Here is a 27,295-nt window from a genome sequence, read left to right on the forward strand (position 1 = left end):
AAAAATATTGTTTTTTTGTAATTTTTTAGGGAAATAATCAACATGCGTTTTCTTTCAATAATTTGCGTATTTTTAATATTCACCATTTTGTCAACAAACATGGTCGACGGTTATGCTACTGGTTCGAGCTCTGCAGAACCTAAAGGCTCGATCATTAATCCTCCACCACGGAAATGTCCTGAAGGATACAAACTAGATCGTCGCTTTGGATGTAGAAAAGTTATTAAGGTTTAATAACTTATAGTATTAATAAAATTATAAATAATGTAACATAAGTGGAGAATAAATGTTAAATTAAAAATTGAAAGAAAAAATAAATATTAAAAGTACCTTTTCCTATTATATTTTTAATTTGTAAATTATATACTTCGATATAATATTAAATATAAAAATTATATTGTTGCAAGAGAAAAAATGTAAAAAACCAATTTTTAAAATACAATAATCATTGCATTGAAATAATAAACATTTTTTTTGTTAAAGATATTACTACCTAATATCGAATAACAATTAACGTACGTGCTTTCAACGTTCAGTATTAAATTTGTTATTCGTTTAGAGAAAATAGTAGTGTTTAGTCCGAGAATGTTTTCTCTTTTCTTTTTTTTTTTACTTATTACGTTCAATATTTCTTTTGGCAAAGGCTTATGTAAAGTATCCCGATATAATTTTATTACCGAAACTAACAAAACAAATTACGAAAATTTTCTAGGCTCGTGCTGTATCGTGGTCGTCTTTGGTACAATTCTCTTATTGATTCATCGTTTAACAGTTCTATGTTTAGTTTTTCTAATGTTTTCCTTTTTGATTTAATTTTGATGTTAAGCGTGTTTTTCCTTATTTTCGCAAGAACCAGGTTTTGGTTTGTACCCGTATTTGCAGACCGTATTGGCACTCTGACGTCCAGTATTTCTGTGGGGTGTATATTCCTATTGGTTATTATGTAGTCTATTGTTGATTTTTATCCTCTAGTGTTTTCAAAGATGAATTTATGCTATGGTTTATTTGGATAAAATGTGTTGTTGATCCGTAGCTCATTCCTGGCGCAGAAATTAATCAGCGTGTCCCCGTTGTCGTTCAAGTTGTCTTCGTTGAAACGAATTTTGTTACATTATTTATTGATCTTACCTTGCGGCCAATTTTGTTTAATTCATTTTTTATTTTAATTATGTTGGACTTGGGATAAAGTCCTCGAATAACGATTTTATAGCTCTTCTCGTTTTTTTCTTGATACGTGTGGTATCCCGCGTTTTTAGTTTTTAGTGCATTTATTATCTTTCTGAACGTATCTGGTGTGGTAGTTTGTACTTTCACTTGGTTGTCTTTAAGTTGTTTTATTACATAGTTATTTTGTCCAGTTATTTCATCCAGTAACTCGAGCAGAGGGTCGATAATTTCCCCGTCGATGTATATTGGTGGTGGTTTTACTGCTTTTTTTCCTTCCAATTTTTCTGTAGTATTTTATGGTTCTGTTGACTTGTCGAGTAGATCATATGAGCTGCTAACGGGTATGTCTTGAAGCTATTTGGTTAGTAATTGTGCGGAAGAGTTATTATTGTTGTTTTTTGGTTCACCCATCCTCCGGTTTTTTAAACCCTGTAATTTGGTCGATTTAGCGGGAATCCAGTTTTGCGAATCTTCCGAGTCTGTATCCATTTCACTTTCCATACACGAGTTTCTATTATCTATTTTGATTATTCTCTTTTCTGTACGAGCAAGGTTAGAGTATTGTTTTGTTTCCATCGACGGTTTTCCTATTTCGGTATTAGCTCTTGTTCGAATAATATAACTGCTGCCGTTATTAACTATTTTAAGAGGTGGGGTGTTGTTAATTTCCATGGTCAAAGCCTTTTTGCCATAGGCTTGAACACGCGGTTATTCGTGTGGTTGCAGTATTACATCGCTAGGAGACTGGTCACTTTACCCTTGTGTCTGCGATGTAAAACAAACGTACGTTCCACTGTATCTCAACGTAATTATTATTTAAATACTTATATTCTCAGGAGCGGTAAATAAATACGTCCGTATTTACTAACGATTGAACGAAGAATGTGAAGACTTTTAAATCTTATTTCAGGACCCCACAAATATCCGATAATTGGAAATATGTATCATTTTCAAGTTGACGTTGGTGTAAGGAATATTATAATATTTTTATTTAGAAATTATACTGAAAACTGTGATTTTTCCCAGTCCATATAAAGTTTTCACTTAATATTAATTCTTTTTCCAATAATACAGAACATTTACTTAAGAAATTTTGGAGAATAAGTAATAAATATTATCCAATTCACAAGGTCTGCAGCTTCTTTATTTCTTCGATAACTTTATTTGATCCAGATAATATTCAGGTAAATTATTATAAAATAAAAATAATTATAAATTATTTTTTATTTAATTTGACTTGAATTCTACAAAAATTAAAAAAATATATTATTAATTTATAAACCTATCGCCATCTTTGTTAGACCCCGTTTCGTAAGTTGTGCTTTGCAGTGACCATTAGAACATCTTACTGGATCATCCAAAAAAACAAAAAAAACTAGTTTGTGTACTTTTGTACGCACGTAAGAAATTATAATTCTTTAGCGTAACAAAAGATTTATTTTCGCAACCTATATGCCTTACAACGTTCCACGTTTGTTTGTGATGGAAACTTCCTTTTAGATACATTTTTACAATGATAGTAATAGGCATTAAGCTTTTCTGAATTAGTTTTAGAAATCTCAAAAACTGAAACCAAAATTTAAATGTATACTGATATTGGTCAAAAAGCTATAAGAGATTATAGTTTAATAAGAATTATTGTAGAAAATAATTTATAAATAACTAAGATGTATTCATTTTAGAATTTTTCTGATAGAATATTAATGCACATGACTTCTTCCTAGTGTGAATAAAAAGAAGACGGTGTTTTCAATACTCTTTCATAATTTCAGTATCGTCGGCTTCTTCTAACCGTTGTTGAAAATAATGCCCTGTCTCTTCCAGTAAAATGATTGATCATCTATGCGGAGAGAATAAGTTTTTTAATGCTTTGAATAAATATTTTTCAAGAGAATTGTAATATTTGTTTCTTAAAGAAGCAAGATTATTATTTTTACCTTTTAACAGATTCATATCTTGCTTATTCCTTGTAACTGTGCTCGACTTTTGTGTGATTCGTACAGTTCAATTTTTAATATTTTCAAATAAAATTAATTGAGTCTTGAAATGCAATCGCCGGATAAGTGTCAGTTAAAGTTTTTGCTATTTCAACTTACAACCAACCATTATAATATTTCATAAGTACTTAAAAATACCTTCTAGTATATGCACAACTCAATATTCTCTCTGAACTCTCTTAATGTGTTCCCTCGTCGCTCGTTTTTCGAAAATTGTTCTTTGATCATCTAGACTTACTATCTGATGCATTCTTTACTATTTTTTCCAGAACGCACAATCAGGTAAAGCAATATGCACAAACATAAAATAATCTTTAACAATATCGCATCAAAATGTTAAACGTTTTTGATGACGTTCTCCAGGGTTGTAGGAGTATTTCATGTTCTGCTTATTAACATATCCATTAATATGGAAATCTGCTTCGTCAGTAAACCATAAATGTTACCAAGGGTTTATGGTGAACGAAAACGTTTCAACATCGTTCTCGCTGAGGTTTCTCGTAAGGATTAGTCATTTTCGTTGAGATATTACACGATTAGCATTTTGTATGAGTGAAACTGTAGTCTTTTTTTATAATTACGTACACTGTTTGTTCTTTTATTACCGTAAAGGCTGCAATTTTCCTTATAGATTTACGTCGATTGCACATATTTTCACGTTGTACTTGATCCATGCATTCTGGTGTCGCTACTGATGTTAGTGGTCCTGGATACGTCTGGTTAACCATTGTCCCTATTTGTTTGAACCTTTGAACCCATGAACAGATAAGTTGCGTGCTCGGCCCATCACTTATTCGTCGAATATTAAAATGAGTTTAAAAAGTGCCATGCGCACGAACCAACGATTTACCGCAATTGAGATATTGCTCAAGCGCAAATGTGTGATGCGTTCCCGACCAGTGACTCATTGCGTATGGTAAATTCGCAAAGCACACGCATCGAACTGTACCTCTCTTACTTACTTCAACCCATTAGTTTACGCGCAATGACAATTTGTTAAAATTGAAAGTTATTTCATATGTGATCTTTAAATATTAGGTTATCAACTATAAGTGAGTGCGGTTATTTTAATAATAATCTATAGACAAAATCCGTATTTATTTCGTTTCCAACCAAATAGATATATATATTTATAAAATATTAAATTGTTGTATTTTGAACATTAAAATATATTACCCACTTATACAGTGTAAATTAAAATTTCATTTTATTCTCTATCAATATCTACCGATTACGAATAAATTATCTAAAACTGTATTTGCATTTATATTATTTTTTTAAGGACAATATATATAAATATACCTATGCAATAGGTATAAACTTTACTCGAAGAGGTTTAGACGAGGTCAGAGTGGCATCTGCCACAAATGTAACGTCGTCTAGTTCATCCACCGGTTCCAACTTAAAATTGTACAATATAAATGCTACAAACAGTTTAAGCTCAAGCATTGCGAATCTTTGACCTGCAAAATGAGGAAAAGACGAATATAAAAAAGCAATTTTAGGGTAATTTTAGATTTCATTTCTGCATGAAACATTTACCAATACAGTTTCTCGGTCCCGCACTAAATGGTATGTAGGAGTAGGGATGTCGCCCTTTAATATTTTCCGGTAAAAATCTGTCGGGATCGAAAACATTTGGATTTGGCCAATATTCTGGATTTCTGTGCACGCCGTAAATATTTACAATACACATAGTTTTAGATGGAATTAAATAATGTTCTACAAAATTAATACGATTACATAATGAATAAAATAAAGAATCAATAGGATACGAACGAAATTAACGTAAAGACATAATGAATTTATTTTCATACTCAGCTGCATATCCTTAGAAATATACCGAGATATTAAATGGACGCTTGGATACAAACGAAGCGATTCCTTTAAACATCTCTCTAAATACGAAAGTTCTTGGAACGACGATATCGTCAAATTATTATCTTCTCCCATAATCGATTTAACCTCGTCTCTTATATTTTCCTAAAAATAAATACATCATTTATTATTCATCGTATGAACTGTTTAAATCGCAAAACCTAAAAACATTGTAAATTTTAATAATTTTTGCTAGAATTCGAGTACTGACGAAACTTTTTATTTAAAGTTAATATCACTATTAATTAGTATTAGAAACAAGTTACTAAAATTAGTGTTACAATTAATTGATTATTCTTTGTAAATGTATTAAATGTAAAATATTGTTTCTTTTGCTAATAATTTCTACTTATAATTGTTGTTGGAAACATTACCTGGATGTCTTTGTGCTTAGCAAAAAGACTCAAAGCAAAGTTCAGTGCACTTGCAGTAGTGTCGTGACCCTAGAAAATGTTACTGCGTAGAATGTTTCTCCTCTTTTGTTTTCTAAATGAATACATTTACAAATACATACTTCAAACATGAAAGTATCAACTTCTTCACGAATTCCTTCCTCATCTATTTGATTATCTTTCCAAAACGCGGCTATAAGCAGATCTAGCAAAGAAAGTCTTTTTTTGTTTTGCCTATCTGTAACATAAAAATTTTATTGACCTTGCTTCTTTAATTTAATTTTATTCTTATTTAAAAAATGCGAATACTTTCATTGTCCTTCTCCTTCTCTTTATTAAAAGTGTCATCTTCCTCAATATTCTCATAGATTTGCAAATATTTTCCATTAGTTTGTTTATGAAAACGTTTCCTTTCCGCAATTATCTGAAAAAAAAGTAACATTTTCCTAATCTAAATATTTTCGAAAAACGTACTTATAAATGATTATTATGAAAGACGTACATTTCTCGAAAAATTGTGCAAGGTTTTCAACGTTTCTTTTTGTACTCTACCGAGTGGTGTAAATGCAAATATTTTATCGTAGAAGTACCAAGGTCTTACGAGTCTAGAGAACAATAAATCACATTCTTTATTGGATCGACTTCGTTTCTTAAGGGGTTATATCCACTTGCGAGGCAGAAAAAACGCGTTTTTTTGTGAATTTTTTCCAAAGAGGCATTTAATCTTATACATTAATGGAAAAAATGTACTTAAACAGAATTTAATGTACTTTAACAATCAGCGGTTTATTTAAAAAAATATTGGATCCCCTAGCTCCTGTAGATGATCTGCGGAGAGACCTCCAAAAAAAAGTGCTTGGCGGTGAACAAGATATCTCTGGTCCAAATTATCTGAAAACCAAAAACCAAAAATATTTAGTTTTGTAATAAATAAATACAGGTAATGATCGAAGGTCTAGTCAAAATTTTGATTTTTGACAAAATGGCGGCTGTTCAAAAAAAAAATTCAGTTTTTCATGAAAATTTTTCACTTCAAAGTGGCTTAAAAAATCGAAATTATTGTCCAAAACCTTATTCCTTCGATCATTACCTGAAAAATATATCTGAGTAAATCGTGTGAAAATTTCAAACCGATCGGTTTAGCGGTTTCGGAGAAATTTTGTTCACCGACTCTGAAAACACGGTTTCGAGATAAACGCGTTTAAAGTTTCGGGAATGATTTACACTAAATTAAAAATTTTTTTTTTCAACTTACATCGTGTCATCTATTCCAGCACCATAAGAGGAACCCTCTGCTTCGTCGTTTGCCTCCAAAATGTTTAGTTGTTGTTGTCTACGAGCCATTCTCCCCTCGCGCGTCGACCCTTGCGCTCTTGCGTCCGAAATTGAGATGCGCTCTGCCTCCTCTTTACTCACGAAGGAATGAGCATTGGGTCCAAGTGATAATCCCATAGCACTCATATAATAAAGAAGAGATGTTTTACCTTCATTAAAGACCCCGGCTGCAATGTTTGCAGCTATTTCCACAATTTTAGAGCCAGCTGGAATAATTTTTGGAGTTATTTTCCATATCAGCTGATTATAACTTTCATTATTGTTCTTGGTAAAACCACCAACGCATCGTTCCAATAATTTTTTGTTACTTAGATCTTCGTAAATTGGAAAAATAGCTGTTGCAACATCAGGTGGTAAGGCCTCATAATCAAACTGCTATCATCATATTCCACGGTTTTCGGATTAAACACGTTCTTCCGTTTATTTCTTCGAGACAACTGTTCACTGGAAGTTCTACGAGTTTCTCTGCTAATTTTACGAGGCATTTTTTACTTTAATTAATTAAACTATACACACTGAGAAATACACAAACTGAGCAAAAACACAACTTGTCCACGTGGAAGATCACTTTTAACTGATGAGTTCACATATTTTTAACTTAAAATTCCTCAACATAGGTTTCACGTATAAACTAGACCTTTTGTATTATTATCTTAGGGTCCCAAACACAATATAAGTCGAGATCAAAAGTATAGCGGCTACCAGAAACAGCTGCTACTCCGGCTCGTGCTCCGCCTACTTTCGAACGCTCGGAGACGTTCTTACTAATACGCTCATATCTCCGAAACTAATTGTCGGATCGATTTGAAATTTTCAGAGAACATTCTTGATTATATTTACATTCAAAAAATGAAAAAAAAAAAAAAATTTTTTTTGAAAATCACAAGTGGATATAACCCCTTAACAAAACATTATTCAATTACCTATATGAAGCAACTTTATTATAAACATGGACCGCATTACGATATTCAGATTCCAGCTTGCTTTTTCCTGTCAATTTTGTACCGAAAGCTGTTTCTACAAAAGAGACTTGGCAATTAAAAAATCATTACTATTATTATTAATTATGTATACAAAAAATTGTTTTTTTCACTAACGGCATATTGCGTTGAGAGTGTACTGGCTGATAAATGTTCGTAAATCTTTGAGAACAGGGTCTCCATCTCCCTCCTTTTTAAGAGATTCGACAAGATTTCGTGATTCCTCATTTAAATTATTAAAGTAATAATTAATCATTTTGAAGTGAAATGCAGGTGTTAACATTTTCCGTCGTAAGTGCCATTTTTTACCTGTCAAATTAGGATATATTTAAAATATTATTTAATCTATTCAAATATTTTAGGGCAAATTGCGTCTTATTCTCTTTTTATTATAAGGATCTTTCCTTTTTTAATCGTTATTAAGTACAAACTTGTCTACATACCGCTTTCGAGTATATACAAGTATTCAAATAGTATATACGTTGAGGTATAGTTTAACGTACCTTAAGTTTACGTCGCTTATACAAGGGTTAAATGACCAATGTCCTTGTGAGGAAAAACGGTGCACTCTCTTGGCTAATCGCGTGTGCAAGTTTATGGCTTAACTCATTGAACATTGAAATAAACTATATTTAACCTATTAAAATCGTTAATAACGCCCATAGTTTCATTATTCGAACAATAGCTGATACCGAAACAAATCAACCGACTATGGAACCAAAACGATCATCTAACCTTGTATTAGGTTGGTTTATACGAAATTTTGGATTTTAAAGTTAATATATAAAACTGCACATGTCTTTTTTAAAAATCTATTTATTTAATTAAAATAAATTCTATTTATTTCTAAATACACTTTTCCCAAAGAGATTTTAATGCATAGATGCCTGTCATATTTGATAAAATTAAAGTCTATTAGCGAAAAGATCCGGTGAATAAGTTGGGTGCTGCACAATTTCATATATAAATTCATTTGTAAAAATCGGGTTAGGAATGATAGGCATACGTTCAACCGATCCAACTTATTTCATTCGGTTAGTTCGTTCGATGCTCACTTATAAATTTTATTAAACTTGCCAATTTCAGAAAGATTTCGCAATATTGTTGTATGGTCGACTTTTTTCTGGAAGCATGTTTTTTCGAAAATACAGTAAGATTTTTTTCCATGAATGCTTTATGAGTATCATTTTTCATGGACATTACGGGACTTTTTTCGCGGTTTTTTTTTAGGGAAAATTCAGCAGACTGAAATTTTTTCAACCAACGTTTGTCAACAGTATTTTTCCCAAATGCCTGATTTATATTGCGTGCAGCCTTTGTAGTATTATTACCCAGTTTATACTCATAAGAAAATTGCACGAATATATCGGTTGAATTCAAGTCTTTATGAAATTTAAAAAAAATTATTAGATTTAACATTTTTTAGAAAATCTGCTTTGTTGAAATGTGACTCTAACAATGAACAATACGACTATAAACGAAGTAGTACAAAAACAAAAGAATAATGCAAACCAAGAGACAGACGTTCGCATGTAAAGAAAATCCGACATTTTATATGAACCAATTTAATATATACACAAAAGAGACTAATCAAACTCGATAATAGAAACTCGTCTATAGAAGGCGATATGCAAACGGATTCGGAAACTTCGCAAAATTGGAAACCCGCCAAGTCTTCAAAAATTTTAAAGTCAAAAAAGCGTAAGATTAATGGACCGAAAAACAACAACAATAACTATTACATATCATTTGCAACACAATGGTTTCAAGACATTCCCCTAAGTAATATTTCCGATCTACTCGACTATTCAACAGAATCTTAAAACACAAAAGACAATTTAGAAAAAGAAAAAGCATTGAAACCACCACCAATATACATCTACGCGAAAATCAAGGACTCTCTGCTCGAGTTATTGGATAAAACCAATTTTGTGGGTAGACTCGTTCTAGTATATCCGGGCGGTTCGTGTTTTGTGTGCTACAGTTGCAATACGAAGGTTAAAAGGTACCTCGAGACGTATTTGCGTTATTTCTTTCTCTATCTAGTCTATCTTCATACTAATATTTATTTATATTATTTCCTTCTGCAATAAAGCATTCACTTGTCTCGGCTTTTCTCTCAATTCCGTGAGAGTTTTTATGACGAGGCAAATTGTTTTATTAACGAGTAAATTGGAGTATATCGATTTACGTAACCTTCCCTATCTCAATCATTCCTACGATAAAACTATTGCATATTTTGCCGACTCGTGGCTTTGATAATTAGTTATTTCTTTCTTTTACTTTTTTTAAGGTAGTAGTCTGGTAACTTATGCCTATTTTCATGACTTTTTTGGAGGGTGGTTTTTTATAGGAAAATGAAAATGAATTATCTTGAATATTTAGAGTGTTTTTATTTACATATTGAAAATATAAAAAAAAATTTATTTGAAAAAATTTAATAGTTTATAACTATTATTATAGGATTCGTGAAAAAATTGGGCCGTTGGACAGACTGGACCGGGACTCGAACCCGGATCTTCCGCTTTCCGGGCGACTGCTCTTTAACCAATTGAGCTATCCAGGGCCCACCGTCCAATCTCCTCACGAATGCCTATTTAAGTGTTTGGCTTGGAGGTGCTCGCATCCCACATTATTGTCACTCGAAGTTGGAACCTCAAAAAAAATGCACATGGGTGGCCCGGGTGATTTTGGCTCTTGATGTCATCTGAAATCAAATATTCTTGATTATTCTTAATCTATAGAATATAGAATATACATCTCATTCTGGTCGGATCTACCGAAGTTAAATTTCAAGCGTAAATCACAAAATGGCGGACTTTGAAAAAAAAAGTCCTTTTATTTTAGCAAAGAAAGGGTTGTAAAATAAAAAGTTAGGGGTGGAAAAAATTCTCTTTAGTACCGACGAGAACTATACGTGTGTAGAACAGCCTGTTAAAATTTGAAAGCAATCGGTTCAGTAGAAAAAAAGTTAGGACCCGGGCCGACCAGAAAAACAATGTTTTGAGAAAAACGCGTTTAAAGTTCAACAACAAATTTTCCTAAGTAAACTTATACTTACGTCAATCGTCGATGCCTGGAGCGTATAATATGCCTTCATCCTCTTCATAGGCATCATTCTCTGCAACTTTGTCCGCTCTTCGACTCTTTCGGGCTTCTTTCGATGACATTGCTGTGGCATTTTCCGCTTTTGCAATCCGAGATTTATTGTAGGATTTTGCAAACGCGACAGCGCACGGGCCGAGCGTAACGTCCATGACTTCCAATATTTTTAGTACTGGGAAAAATCCTTCGTTAAATATACATGCTGCAGTGAATGCAGCAATTTCTAAAGTTTTTTGGCCTACAAAAATATGTTTTGGTGCAAAACTCCAAACACAATGATTAAAAGCCTCGTTATTATTCTGTGTGTTTCTTCCTAAACATCTTTCCAAAAGATCATCTGATGACAGATCTTCGTAAATTGGTTCCAAAAGATTTGCAGTGTCATTATCGAAAGCAGGTGGATGAACAAACGTATATATATGAACGAAACTGTTATTTCATCTGCAATATTTCCTTCTTGCTCATTTTCTTTTTTTTCTTCTTGTGCTGCTTTACGAAATAAAACTTTAGCAACACTTTTAACAGCAATATGTATTGTATCAAGGATACTGTAGTATCCGCTCTTACTTAACCCTGGTCCCAAATCCATCATGGCACAAAAAATGTTTATACCCGATAAACCAACACCGAGTAGTCGCATAACAAAAGTAAGACGTCTGTTGACCTCAAACGCATTCCTCACTTTTGGGCAAGAATTAATAGTAGTGAATTCATCGCACTTACACTTTATACACAAGTTAAATCCCAATCCAACTTGAGATTTTTTAAGAAATTTTATATCACTCTTGCAAGCTTTACAAATCAGAACACTTTCTAAAGCACTGAATACTAAAGTAAAACTTAAAAGAGCGTAAGTTGAGCTCTCATCAATGGCTACTTCAATATCTTCTTCATTTTTTAATTTTTCAGCAGACTTGCTCACACATGTTACATCTTTTTCAGCAGTGTATCTATTACCGTGAAATTTTCGCTTGATGCCTGGATCTCCAGGACTTTTCGTACCACGTTTTTTTCCTTTCCTATCCATCTTAGATGCTTACGTGTCAACGCACGATCAAATACTAACGAGTACTGTGAATTTTGAGTTGAATATACTTTAAAGTATATATATATAATAGAATAACAGAGTCAACCCAGGTATAAAAATGCGCGCAAACAAAAGAAGGGTCCAAGCGGTTGCAGCTGTTGGTCAACTTGAAAGGTTGGACTCCGAGGCGCTCTAAGAAACTCGTTATAACTCCCGAAATACTTCGAATTTCTGTCTGAAATTTTCACAGTATATTCTCAAGACATTGCACTTTCAAATTAAGCAAAAAAAAAATTTTCGATTTTTTGAACTCAAGTTACCAGACTACTACCTTAAACATTGCTGGACAAGATAATTATATAATAGAATACCTGAATGATATCCAAGTCAAAGTAAAAACTATCATTTCAGAAACGCTCAGAAAGATAATTATAACCAATGCACTAAACATTTAAGACGGAAGATAACACATGTATCAACAAAAAAACGAAAAGAGTTACAAAAATTACTGAAATCTAAATCCAGCCTGTGTCAAATTCGCACAGAAGTGTCTTACAATACTTTTTCCCCAAAAGGGCAGAAATAAAAACGTCAGTTGCCTAAGTTGTAATGGTAGCCACTCAGAAAAATATAAAAGATTTCTCAGGACAGGCTTAAAAGAATCAGCCCTAAAGACCTAATAAAATATTAAATCTGCGGAAAATAAATGACAACAGCGACACTCGCTCATTGGAGATGCCTTCCAAGTGCTGTATTTCTTACTTGTCTAACAATTTACCAGATGTCTACGGACGAATTGTAAAGAAGTAAGGAGATAAATAAAAACAAAAATAAAAAAAATTGTAAAAATTGTAATTAAGAAATATCTCCAGTTTACTGATTATTACGACATTTGGCTTGCACTGTTAAAAGATAAATAACTGATCCGGAAAAGCTGCTCCTATGCCAAGCAAGCTTACATCGAAGATAGAGTACTGATGAAACTTTCTCGAATATGTGTTATAATTATTAAAATCGAAAACTCTAATTGTAATAGAAACGGATTGAAATGTCGAAAAAAGGAAAAAGTGCTACGAACTCTCTTTGTAAGACACAAACAAATATAGACGTATTACTAACGTGCCCTTTTTCATTTTATTATTTAGTATATTTTATTTTAAATATACAATAAAAAGATTATTTTTATTCGTTTAAATTACTTACCGCTGCTAGTTAATAATCCATAGGAAAGCCAGGGCTTAAGATATTTGTAAAAGGCTGCTTTCTTAATATGTTCATTGCTCTTTAATAGTTCCTACGATGAAAATTCATATTTTTTAACTTATATGAATTGATAATTTTCGATTTACATTTAATTCTTTGAAGCAAGACATTTTACTCTTATAAATATCCAAGTTTTTTTTATCATTATCTGAGAATTTTTATTCCATAAAATGAATTAGCGAAAATTAACAATAAACTTTAGTTATGTAGCAGTAGAAAGATACATAGGTAATCCTGCTATGCTATTTTAAAGTAATGTTAAATTTTCGTGCTGGTTTGAAGAATATTTGACTATGTATTTTTTATAATGAATGAAATTTATAATAAAATTTACCTTAACGTCCTCGGGATCAAGTAGAACTACTAAAGGAAAAATAAGGATCCAAAGCTTATAAATTGGATAATACCATTACTTAATCTCCAGAATTTCTCAAGTAAATGTTCTATTATTGGTAATAAGTTATTAGTAAGTGACAACTTTATCGACTGAGAAAAATCACAGTTTACTGTATAATTTCTAAGTCAAAATATTTTAATATTCCTTACCATTTTCAATTCGAAAGTGATACAAATTCCCAATTATCGGATATTCGTGAGGTCCTGGAATTAGACTTATAAGTCTTCCCACTCTTCTATATCTTATAAAACAATGTAATGCAAATAGAAATAAAATTGTACCTAAAAAGATTGCGAGCATCATTCTATCTGGAACATAGAAAAAGTAAAAATTGAACTATGAATTTGGCAAAAGTATTTTACGTATTAATCATTATTTTAAACTTTAATTTTTCTAAAGATTATGTGCTTGTTAATGATTAATCCCTTTACAAATTAAATAGTTTTATTATTCGTTTCTTTTCTATTAGTTTTTGGCACACAGATACATACAAACGATTATAATAGTAAAATGTCAAGAGAATATGTTTAACAATATCTACAAGATTTGTTTTTCCTGTGTTTTGTATAAAATATAATTTCTAGCGCATTTATGAGAAATTTGCTAAATCGTTAGACTACTAGAACGTTAAATGAAGAATTCCCGAAAAAGAAACGATAATATTTGACAAAATATTAGCGACATGTAGTTATAAACTATTTAATTAGTCCAATAAACATTATGAGATATTGTCCTTTATTTCGATACCAAAGCTATCTTATAAAATCAACAATTATTTTAGAGGTTCCAACTTGATATTAGCGTTTTAAAATGTTAATAAATTAGTGCAACATGCAAAAAAATTAAACAAAATTCCGGTATTTGTAAAACAATAAACTGAAGTAGTATATAAAATACAATACAGTTGTAAAACAAAACAGTGTTAAGGATCTATGATATAAAAGTACACGAACGATTTTGAAATAAGTAATTCGATATATCTCTCTTATATTTAGTGTGGACTGATATCTAAATTTTGATTTTTTTTTATTCTTTCTTATATGTATATATTAACAAGGAAAATTAAAAAGGTATAAGAAAAATTAATAATGTTAATAATAATAATAAAAATAATTATTATTATTTTTTTTTTTTTAAGTTATTTTTTTTCTTTGAAGTTATTTTTTTGAAGTTATTTTTGAGTTTATTGAGGTTATATTCGTTTTGGTACGCCAAGAATTATAACTTCTTACGTGCGTACATAAGTATACACATTAGTTTTTTTTAAAGTTTTTCTCTGGTATCTTTCTCTTTGTGAATACGATCAGAATTATCCGTTGCGATAAATTCTTTTAAATGTTCCGGCAAATGACGGAACAATGTATGTATCAATTCTTCTTTCGTATCTGCAGATTGTATTTATATGTTTTTTCAATGTTAGTTTGGAATTTAGATATAGTCCCAAATACTCTCTCTTGACCGTCGTTACTTGCGAAATTTCTGTATTATATAGTTGTAGTTTCGGTATATTTGGTTTTTCCTCAATGCAAATGTGATATGTTTACACTTAGTAGAGTTTACCTTGATTTTCCTATTACGTAACCTTTTTCGAAAGAGTTCATTTGGTTTTATAACGACTCATTTGCTTGTTGCGGGTCTTTGTTTATGATATGCATTGCTGTGGCGTCTGCAAATGTTTGCAGAAAAATATATTTTCCCGTTTTTTTTCAATTTTTTTTAAGTTGAGTACTCAGAAAAAACTTATCCATAATTATAAAGTGTTACGTCCAACCAAGACTCTATAATATTAGTATAATTTTTATCTGGCATACTATTTCAAATAATAGATTTCTCACTATTGTGAAATTAAATAAATATTTGAAATAGGAATTAAAATTTTAGTAAATAAAATATTGTAAAGCCAGAGACGACGTTCACCGATTTCAAATCCCGTAAACGTGTACGAAAGTAAAAGATGTAGTTTAATTTCGTTGAAAGTTGTACCTCATATATATAAAGCGTTTCGAGATCGCTGATTACGAGTTTAATATTATTTTGTTAAAAAACAGAATTGCGGACAAAAATTTAAAGATAAATCAATAATTATGATGATTTTTTAATTTCTTTTTCATTTTTTATGTTTTAATAAAATTTTTTTCTTTAAAATTATCTCTTTATATTACATTCGCTTGTAATTTTTTTTATTTACAATTACACAAAATGGTGAAAAAAATATAAAGTCATTACGGTTGTGCAATATCGTAAAAAGCCCTACATAACATCTGAAAATACAACTAAAATCACCTAATTTTTTAATATAGGTTTTTTTTAGAGGTTCAATGAACATTTAACAATAACGGAGAGTGCGAATTGCGGCAGTATACGTAACTATAAGCTCGTTTGAAAACATTTTTCTCATATTGCATCAGTTAGTGACTATTATCTTTTTTTATGTAAATTTCTAAGTAATAAATATAATTAAGTCTATATTTATATGTTGAAATCGGACAAATATTAACTACACTATGCGCGTTTTAATAGACCGTAATTTTCGGGGCGCAGCAAATCGTAAATGCGTTTATACTGTAAAATTACTAGCGTGCATAGTCATTTACTTATTAAAAACCGATGATAAAGACATTAAGAGGTCCACCATAGATATTTCCATGGTTAAAACTCTAAAGAAAACTTGATTTTTTGACTTTCTCCACGTTTTCAGGATTTGAGACCAATATGCATCGCCTAAATAGTTTTACATAAAAAGAAACACATGCACGAACTAATGACGATTATTAATAGGATAATACAAAGACGAATTAAAGAAACAAAAAGAAAAACAAGATATTGAAAATTGAGGGAGATATCTTTTACTCACTTCATATTAAAATAAACATATTACGAGAAAGAGGAAAACGTACGAAAAAATAAATAAATTTGATACTTACGAGCACTCGTTTTATTGCACAATGGCAATAAAAATTGCAATAATAATAATATTATTGTTGCACAATGAAGTATACGTCGATGCGTCCTGTAATTTGTGTTAATCACTGGATCACTTTGAGTAAGAGAATAGAAAAATGAAACAATTAAGATGAAGTAACTTAGAAGAATGTTATTCCAAAAATAATAATTTGTTGAGCTCAACGCCTAACAAACTGAACGCAGAACATATAATTAACCTTTATTGATGTGAATAACCAAACCGGTTCTTCTTCTTTATTCGCATATTTATTAAGTTTTTGTGAATGAGAAATGAGATATAAGGTCGGATAAGCGCGTTTTTATTTTATAACTCCATACATCTTTACAATTTGTCCGTAGACATTTGATAAATTGTTATATAAGTGAAAAAGATAAACGAAGAAACGAATAAATTATAGTGTTAACTCTATAACTTTATATTCTTATTAGTTTTGTTATTAATTCTGTTGCTTAGTGAAAATAATATTAAATTTTATATCGACTTGATAAAAATATAAATAAATTTACCTTTATTGAGATTCGAAAAAAAGATAAACAGATTTCAAAGTATCATTGATATGCATTTGAACACGTAGAGTTAGATTGCCCAAGTTGTACCCTATAAAAAATTAAGCGTATGAAATATGTAATTTTAAATATAGATAGGAAATATTTGTATTATTCGTTACTAATCTTATTACCGATTTTATTTATTTTAATGAAGTTCTAAATATCGACACGCTCTTACATAAAATTGATAAATATTGATAAATAAATATGGCACAATAAGAGGAATCAGTTTGCTAAATCGTACACTATCTAGTAATACCTAAGAATAAAATATAACTAACCAAAGGTATTTATATAAAGGAATTTATATAAATATTTATTGATATTCATTGAGTAGTTTTTACAATTACCATGAAAATATTTCTAACAAGGAGAGGCTAGAGGGCTAGAGGCTCAGATATTTTTTCAAACTTTGAACACTTGTGGTACTCCATTAGAATTGTCACTGGGAAATCTGTCAGGAGACGTTCCTCGATATCATATTGTTCAAATACCCAAAATAAAATATACAATTTACTAATATATGTCTACGTTATCTTTGGTAGTGCCTTGTTCGTAGCCTCTAGATAACGAGAATTTCGACAACAAGGCCCTAAAGCCCTGGAACCAATAATCCCTTCTCAAGAGAGCCTCGGTTTTTCCGACAAAAAAATGCCTGTTCTCGTGCACTCGGCATATGAGTTGTGATTGTAAGGTTTTCGGCACGACAAGTCGTATATCGTCGTCTACAATCTTGTATAGAAGTCCGTTTCTTGTTAAATATCCGTCTATCGTCTTCTCCGCTAAATCAAAAATTCGTCGCACCTTCTCGTCATCAAAGATAAATTAATAAATTTTCGTTACATGTATAATTCAAATTCGTTATCTTGCTTCGATATGCAAGTTTATCATGATTTTTTAAATCTTTAGCTATTATTGTACATAAAATTATATAAAACTTAATGATGGAAAAATCATAGGTTAAAATAGTTGAGATTTTGACGCTTTTACTTATGCATTTATCAAATAAATATATTAGCAGAAATCAGCGCTGTGGCTCAGTTGGTTAAAGCGCCTGTCTAATAAACAGGAGATCGAGGGTTCGAATCCCTCCGGGGCCTACTGTGTAAACCAAATCGGGTTGACAAATATATATCAGCAGAAAATTATCTTCATATTTGTATATGTTAGTAAAATCTCGGATTTTTCAATATTATCATTTCATCAACGGAAGTTGTTCATTTAACATTCAACGGACGTAACAAAGGTGAGGAATATTATAATATTTTTTATTTAGAAATTATACTGAAAACTGTGATTTTTCCCAGTCCATATAAAGTTTTCACTTAATATTAACTCTTTTTCCAATAATACAGAACATTTACTTAAAAAATTCTGGAGAATAAGTAATAAATATTATCCAATTTACAAAGTCTGAAGTTTCTTTATTTCTTCGATAGCTTTATTTGATCCGGATAATATTCAGGTAAATTATTATAAAATAAAAATAATAATCAATTGTTTTTTATTTAATTTTAATTTTTAAGGAACAGAAAAGCTAAAAATGTATTCCATTCCATTCATCACAAAAAATGCATATGGTAATATTTTTTAAACTACCACGAAAATTTAAAATTACTTTATACAAAGCATGGCTTGTCAATCTATGTATCTTATACAACTTTAGTTTAAAAAGACTATTTAAAATTTTTTTTCTTTCATTTTATGTAATACAAATTCTCAGATTATAAAAAAAAAATTTCGATAGATTTATAAGCATAAAATTTCGTGCTTTAAAGAATTAAAACGTAAATCGAAAAATCAATTTATATGATTTAAAAAATATGAATTTTCATCGTAGGAACTACTGAAGAGCAAGGAACATATTGAAAAAAGAGTTATTTACTAACCTCTTAGGCCCTGGCTTTCTTATGGATTACTAACTAGCGGCGGTAAGTAATTTTAATTACTAAACAAAATTTTATAAACAATATATCTAAAATTAAGGTTTCTAATTGATGCAGTAAAATCACGCGCAGTATAAATACATCTGTGTTCTTTTGAGTCTTACAAAGAGGTATACGTTTTTTTCTTCATTTTTCTACATTCCCATCTGTTTTTCTTATAATTAGAGTTTTTGATTTTTATTACTGTGACAATTATTTCGAGAAAGTTCGATCTGTATCTTATCCTCGAAGTAAGCTTGCTTGACATAGGACCAACTTTCCCGGATCGGTTATTTATCTTCTAACAGTGCCAGCAAAATTTTATAACAATAAAAAAAAAAAAAAAAAATAAATAAGCACATAAACATCAAGGATGCATTTTATCCTATATATCAGTGGTGGCGAATCTGTAATTTGCGCACATCTTTGAACTGACCTACGCGCCGATAATGATCAGACATTGAAAATTGAAAATATTATATGAAATCTATGAGAATATTTAGCAAATAATTTCAATTCAATGAAGAAACTTGCTCTTTTAACGGCAACTAAGTGATTGTGGATTTTGTCGATAGATGGTTTTTGTACTTTCTTTTGTTGCGTTTACGTGTTCAAAGACCCTAACCTATATTTTTTTCTTATTGTTTGGACTTCTACCCCTTTAATTTAGTAATAAAATTATATCAATTTATTCTTTAGTTTTGTGTTTAACTCAATTTAAAAATGGAAAAACAAAACGGTTACTTCAGACATATTTTATTGTATTATTGAAATAATAAAAATATAATTATACGCTTTTTTATACATTATTCAGCGCCTGGCGATAGGCAATACGTTCGTACACTCATGTGATAAGTGACAATCTACTAAAAATCGAAGCTTTTAGAAAAAATTACCGAGCACCATTGGTAATGATACATTCGACACATTATTACAAAGTTGATGAACATTCATGAATATCTATATTTGTTCTATTTGTAAAACATACAGTCTTGTTGCAGTCAGCTTAAGAGAGGAGATGCTGTCAGAGGCGTGAAAAAAGGAGAATTCTGAATGATTTTTTGTTATAATAATTAAGTTTATTCTATAAAACTAATTACACAGCGTTTTTATATTATTTTTTAATTTGACTTCTACAAAATAAAAAAAAAGAATAATTATTATTTATAAAAATATCGCTATCTTTGTCAGACCTGGTTTCGCAAGTAGTGCTATTAGAACATCTTACTAGATCATCAAAAAAAATATAAATAATTAGTTTAATAATAAACCTAGTCCTCTATTAACGCTTTTATATTTTTTTGGAAAATTAACAAAATAGCAGCTTTTGGCATTTTTTTCGATTTTCGACAAAAAATCATGAGTTTTTTGTTAAAAAAAATTGTAAAAAAATTCAAATTATTCACATAAACAAAAATCCTTCGATGAAGAATAAGTTTTTAGTGCAATTAATAAGTAGTAGAAATTTCAATTAAATACATCGAGTGGTTATTGAATTATAGTGGTCAGCTACTTGAAAAACATAGTTTCGAGAAAAACGCATTTAAAGTTTTTTTATTTGGATACGGTATTATATTTTCGTAAAATTTTGAGCTCGATGGATGAAGCCAAACTTTTATTATGTATATTGATCGGCTGAATCCGAACATCACAATTATTTTGCCGAAAAGTTGAGCATTCAATTTTTCAGAGCCAATTGATTAAACAATTTTTCAAAAAATTACACTTTTTCAGGATGAATTAATTTCTTTTTTAAATTTTAGGCAATTTTTTTTAAAGTGCGCTTACACCTTGAATTTGTGTTTGCGCATGCGCATAACATATAACCACTTCATGACGTTTTTTGATTTTTAATTAATAACTAAATAAATAATAAAACAATAAAGTTAAAAGTTATGTATTTTAAATAAACATTTTGTAAGCAATTTAGCGCACTTATTCATTTTTTTCTGCTGTGGCAAACTACGTTTCTTTACTGAGAAATAAAAAAGTTTTTTTGAATTTTTAATTATCAATAACTAATTAAATAATTCATTAAAAGACATAACAAATATGGATTTCGAATTAGCAAATAGCGAGCAATAAAATGTTTATCTTCTTTTTTCTTAGTTCTAGCGGTTCTGTGTCAACTTTTTTACGCTCCAGTCTTCGCCATTAATCTTGCGTGTCGTCGCTGTTAGACACAATTTAGTATAACATTGTTTATCTTTACTGTCCCGTTTGCACGCGACGTGGCTTAAACAACCACATTAGATTCCACAATCCTAAAAGAATTATTCAAACTTCGAGTACTGATGAAACTTTTCATTTAAAGTTAATATCACTATAAATTAGTATTAGAAACAAGTTACTAAAATTAGTGTAACAATTTAATGATTATTCTTTATAAATGTATTAAATGTAAAATATTTTTTCTTTTGCTAATAATTTCTACTGATAATTGTTGCTGGAAAAATTACCTGGATATCTTTGTGCTTAGCAGAAAGACTTAAAGCAAAGTTCAGTGCACTTGCAGAAGTGTCGTGACCCTAGAAAATCTTACTGCGTAGAATGTTTCTCCTCTTTTGTTTTCTAAATGAATACATTTACAAATACATACTTCAAACATGAAAGTATTAATTTCCCCACGAATTCCTTCCTCAACAATTTGATTGTCTTTCGAAGACGCGGCTATAAGCAAATCTATCAAAGAAAGTCTTTTTTTTTCTGCATATCTGTAACATAAAAACTCTCTTGACCTTGTTTCTTTAATTTAATTTTATCCTTATTTAAAAAATACGAATAATTTCATCGTCCTTTCCTTACCCTTATTAAAAATGTCATCTTCCTCAATATTCTCATAGATTGGCAAACATTTCCCATTAGTTTGTTTATGAAAACGTTTCCTTTTAGCAATTATCTGGAATAAATGTAACACTTTCCTAATTTAGATATTTTTTATAAATGTAGAACTAATTAATTATTATGAAAAACGTACTTTTTTCGAAAAACCGTGCAATGTTTTTAAAATCTCTTTTTGCAGTCTACCTTATGATGTCAGTGCAAATATAGTATCGATGAAGTACCAAGGTCTTACAACTCTTATGAACACTCTATACTCTAACAAAAATTATACCTAATGTACCTGTGGAAAATACTAAGCTTTGTAATACATGCATACAAGCTTTAAACAAGGAGAATATTCCTTTAATATCAACATATAACGGCTTCAAATATCCAGATGTACCTCAGAATCTACCACCTTTAGATTTAGTTTCTGAAAGATTAATTTCACCTCGTATTTCTTTTATGCAGATCAGACGTCAGAGACATGTAAATGGTCAATACGGCATTTATGGTCAAGTAATTAACGTGCCTGTTTCAGTTAATACAATGGTCAAATCTCTTCCAAGAAAATTGATGACGATTATTGTTTAAATGTACATATTAAACGTAAGAAAATTCACCGATCTAGTTAATTACATGGCATTGTTAACAAGCGTATAATTAAAGCTTGGCTACAATTTTTAATACCGTCTCCGTTATATACAATCTACGATATTAAAATTGATGATTAATTTTTTATGATAATCAAATTCACGACAAAGTTGAGCAAAATGATGTCAGAGAATACATTCCTGTAGAAAAGAGTCTTACGGCGCACTAACAGACATGAATGAGGGATAAAGAACAATATTTACGTATTGCACCGAATTAGTATTCCAATACATTGCCCTCCTGGCAAAATGCTTATTGGAAAGAGATGTCGAGTTGTTCCTTGATAAATTTAGGAATTGAAAAATTTATATTAATATAAAAATATTATTGCAATACTATATATCAAATTCATTTATGTATAAAATAAATAAAATTATAAAAAATTTAACACAAGTGGAGAATAAATGTTAAATTAAAATTTGAAAGAAAAAAGAAATATTAAAAGTACCGTTGCTATTATATTTGTAATTTTTAAGTTATATATTTGTATATAATTCTAAGTAGAAAAGTTTAAGTAGCAAGAGAAAAAAATGTAAAAACGAACAATTTTAAATACATTAATCATTGTATGGAGAAAATAAACAATTTTCTTTAATGCGTTAACTACCTAATATACCAAAAATAATTAACGTACGTTCTTGCATTAGCTATTAAGCACTCGAAGCGATAAGACGTTTTTACGAGACGCAATAATAAGTGTTTACGTGAAGCAATAATAAGTCAGAAGAACAAATAAATATACCCGTATTGTTAATCTGTCTATACTTTGGCAGTTAGTGGTAGTGTGAGATAAACAAACTTGCCGTAACAGCAAGTTTGAATCCATACTGTAACAGAATATAATTTTTAAAGCTAAACTTAATCAAAAATGATAAAAATTATGCCATAACAATCATGGAAATCTCGGAAATTAGAAACAACGTCAGAGTATATGATTTTGATGAATTTAGCACTAGAGATGACGCTACGAAGAAATGGAAATTCAATCCATCAAATAGTTACCTATCTCTATCTGACCTGGAAGAAACCACAGGAGAACTGGCTAATCAAAATACCAGTGAGCAACCAATTTAGCAAACTACAAGAAGTAGAAGAACTTCCAGGGAAGGATACAACGGATAGAAAAACTACAACCGAAACCCCCACTAATACATATAAAAGCTCAGGTCATTGTACTGCTAATTGAACTATTGAAAGAAATAGATCAAAATGAGTACACGTTAAAGCAATTGAAGGGCAATCATATCAAAGTGCAAGTCAATTACATCTGATACCTACAGAAAGGTCACTAAGACTCTAAAAGAGAAGAATACAAACTTCTATACCTACCAGCCAAAAAAAGACAGATGTTATAAGGTAGTATTAAGAGGAATGCATCCCAGGACAGATACTAGCATCATAATCGATGAACTAAAAAAAATGAACCACCAAGTAAAACAAATAAACAATATGACTAAACGTGATACAAAGCAACTTCTGCCGCTATTCTTTATCAACCTAGAACCGAATTACAACAACAAAGATATCTACTAAATTGAAAGGCTGTACAACACGATAGCTTCTTTTTAACCTCTCAAAACAAAAAGAGATATTCCTCAGTGTTTACGTTGTAAAAGTTATGGACATACCAAGAATTCCTGTAATAAAACTCTAGTATTTGTTAGATGCGCAGGTAAGCATTGGACTTCGAACTGGCCACATGCAGGCAAAATTAGTAACGTAAAATGCTTTAATCGTCTAGGAGATCACCCTGCAAGCTACAAAGGTTATATAATTAGGAAACAGATACAGCAATAAATTTACCCTTAGCAGAGACACAAAACAGCTATAGAAAACTGTAATTCATAGAATGTTACTACCTCTGAAAACTATAATAACAATTCCTTCAAAGGTCAACAACTAAATCTTAAAACTAGCAATAGAACATATGCAGAAGTAATTCGACCGCGTGAGAGACTATTAACAAATGAAAATAATGAAACAGAGTCAGAAATATCTTAAATTAAAAATTTGTTGATAAATACAGCTACAAACTATACAAACATAACTAATAAGCAACATGCTTTTACAATAAACGCATTTCCTATCACAAAAATCACAACAATTAAACAAAATACTAGAACTTTTATGCTAAATATAAACAAATAAAATTGATACACTTAAAATTGCAATTATGAACGCAAACGGGCTTTATCAAAGAACACAAGAGCTGAAAATCTTCTTACATACTAATAAAATAGACGCTATACTCACAGCAGAAACACACCTATCCACAAAAAATTACTTTAAAATACCATTTTCAATGTGTACAATACTATACGCCGTTTTTTTTGTTTTTTTTAAAGATTTTATTTGTTTCAGAATATACAGTAGCTTGGGTACAAATAAAGGTACAAATAAATCTACTAACAAAAACCATAAAATTAACTTAGGAAAATATACAATAGCATGGCTAACATTATAGTGGGCGACCTCGCTATTGCACATGAACGTATGTTCAGAAGATTATGCGAGGAATAGCAGTGTTTAGAAGTAGAATGCAAATCCGCCGAGTATAACTTACAATATAGTGTTAATATACTACGAAAAAAAGCTTAGGAAAAAAACTTGTATACAATAATTGATATCGTGAGAATAGATTAATCTTCAATATACTAACAAATAACAATCGTATATTTTCATATACCTGTTAAAAAATAAAATGTTTACTGCAATTCAAGTAATCAATTTTCCTTTATTATTTACGCAAGATGTTAAAAAATTATTATTCGTAATTTTTCACTAATAAATAATTTTCTCTTTCCTGTATATATTTAAAAATTAAGAAATATAAAAAAAAAATTTAGAAAAAGAGAAAAAAATTATTAAAAAAAACTTCCCCATAAAGGATCGAAAACTAACTTGCGGCTCAAAAGGGAGAATACTACTACTTACTTATGTTACTAGACAACATCCCTAGACGAAATGAGACTGTAATACTCGAGGACTTAATAAATGGGAGAGTTCTAAGAGAGTGCTAAAGAGCTAATGCAAGAACATACGTTAATTATTTTTCGGTATATTATAATAGTTAGTTAACGCATTAAAGAAAATAATTGTTTATTTTATCCATACAATGATTATTGTAATTAAATTGTTCTTTTTTTACATTTTTTTCTCTTGCTATTTAAAACTTTTCTAATTAGAATTATATACAAATATATAACTTAAAAATTACAAATATAATAGCAAGGTACTTTTAATATTTTTTTTTCTTTTAATTTTAATTTAACATTTATTCTCCACTTATGTTACATTTTTTATAATTTATTTATTTTAAATATATATGAATTTGATATATAGTATTGTAATAATATTTTTATATTAATATAAATTTCTCAATTCCTTAATTTATCAAGCAACAACTCGACATCTCCTCCAACAAGTATTTTGCCAGGAGGACAAAGTATTGGAATACTGATTATGCTGGCTGTAGGTTCTGCAAATCTCGAATCATATGCATAACCGTCGACCATGTTTGTTGACAAAATGGTTAACATTAAAAATACGCAAACTATTAAAAGAACACGCATGTTGATTATTTTCCTAAAAAAATACAAAAAAAAACATTATTTTTATTTCAGAAAAAATTATTCACTTTTTATTTCATCTTTAAAATGTTATTAAATTAATCAGATAATTCTCGAAAGAAGTGAGAAACGTTTAATAAAATCATTTTATTTTCGTTATTAGCATTAAATTATTGCGATACTTACGTAACTAAGATGGTCCAAAAGAAAATCGAAGTTATTCTTTCTATTTTTTTTATAGCTAAATGTTTTATTCTAAGTCGATGCAGTTGAGTTGCTCGAAGCTTTTGCACTATTCAAACATCGTATTTATATCTTAGAAAGTAGAATATTATTGTATTGTTTAGAGCGTTATCATGCGTTGAAGAAACGTTAAATTTATTTTTAGAATTTTACGCTGTTCCAATTTTTCGTAGAACGTTTTTTATTTTTTTATATTTTATTTTTTATTATACGAATTTCCTTGAAAATATTAGTTTGATTACCGACACGTGGTAATTTTGATTACAAAATATTAAAATTTTCAATGATTCATCGTTTTTCGCTTCGTTATTTCTATAAACATTATACTTTGTTAAAAAAATATGTTCCGGAACTGATAAGATTAAAAATAATCTGAAGCAAATAATATTTAGTTTTCATTTCTCTTATTTTTATTCTTTTAAATTGTTTTACGAAAAAAAAATCATTCGAAATAATGAAATTACATTTATTTAAATCAGACAAACAAAATTTGATATGTAATAATAAAAATAATAATAATAACACACGTAGGGTGGGTTGGTAATAATACCACTCAGTAATCCCTATTTGTCGTAAAAAGCGACTAAAAAGGAAACTTACAAAGAAGGGGATATAAATAATATTATACATTTAAACTTTTATCAAGTGTACACCTAGTACAATTTTTCTATATCCGGACGAATATGATCATAGTATTTAGATTGTTTTTTTTTCTTCTTCATTTAATTACATTTCTATCTCTCTTTTATTTAATCTACATATATATATTTGTTTATTTTTATTATTTTTTGAAAAACACGCAATATTCAATAACTAACAAACTATAATATATTTACAATATTAATTGCCAGTAATTTTCGCGTGACGAAATAAACTCAATCGTGTAAGTGCTATTTTTAAGATTAAAAATTATGCAAAGCTTAAAATTTTACTCGGTTTTTATTTGCGATGACCGGACGCTTTTTAGAACGACCTTGTTTCTCTTATTCCACGTGTGTTTTTATTTTTTGTTTTTTATTTTAATTTA

General features: G+C 29.8%; 1 protein-coding gene, 2 long non-coding RNA genes and 1 other non-coding gene across 4 annotated transcripts; 1 reads left to right on the plus strand and 3 right to left on the minus strand.

Moving 5' to 3' along the window:
* Positions 1-4,394: 4,394 nt before the first annotated feature.
* Positions 4,395-13,545, minus strand: LOC122519011 (cytochrome P450 4C1-like). Its single transcript, XM_043638176.1, has 11 exons — positions 13,479-13,545; positions 13,085-13,175; positions 7,867-8,058; positions 7,693-7,786; positions 5,937-6,039; positions 5,739-5,858; positions 5,557-5,673; positions 5,417-5,485; positions 4,982-5,147; positions 4,707-4,886; positions 4,395-4,627 (listed from the first exon to the last, which is right to left on the minus strand). The coding sequence occupies exons 3-11, from the start codon at positions 8,030-8,032 to the stop codon at positions 4,467-4,469; spliced, it is 1,176 nt and encodes a 391-aa protein (XP_043494111.1). The 5' UTR covers positions 8,033-8,058; positions 13,085-13,175; positions 13,479-13,545; the 3' UTR covers positions 4,395-4,466.
* LOC122519028 lies at positions 6,081-7,671 on the minus strand. The gene is made up of 2 exons (XR_006304226.1): positions 6,690-7,671; positions 6,081-6,325 (listed from the first exon to the last, which is right to left on the minus strand). It is a non-coding gene; the product is annotated as an uncharacterized LOC122519028 (long non-coding RNA).
* A 5-nt stretch (positions 13,546-13,550) lies between the features above and the next one.
* LOC122519029 lies at positions 13,551-16,583 on the minus strand. The gene is made up of 3 exons (XR_006304227.1): positions 16,466-16,583; positions 13,691-13,849; positions 13,551-13,587 (listed from the first exon to the last, which is right to left on the minus strand). It is a non-coding gene; the product is annotated as an uncharacterized LOC122519029 (long non-coding RNA).
* Positions 16,584-18,080: 1,497 nt separating this feature from the next.
* Trnai-aau lies at positions 18,081-18,154 on the plus strand. The gene has a single exon. It is a non-coding gene; the product is annotated as a tRNA-Ile (tRNA).
* Positions 18,155-27,295: the final 9,141 nt, after the last annotated feature.

Source organism: Polistes fuscatus, unplaced genomic scaffold (assembly GCF_010416935.1).
Source record: "Polistes fuscatus isolate 324 unplaced genomic scaffold, CU_Pfus_HIC Scaffold28, whole genome shotgun sequence".
Classification (NCBI taxonomy): domain Eukaryota; kingdom Metazoa; phylum Arthropoda; class Insecta; order Hymenoptera; family Vespidae; genus Polistes; species Polistes fuscatus.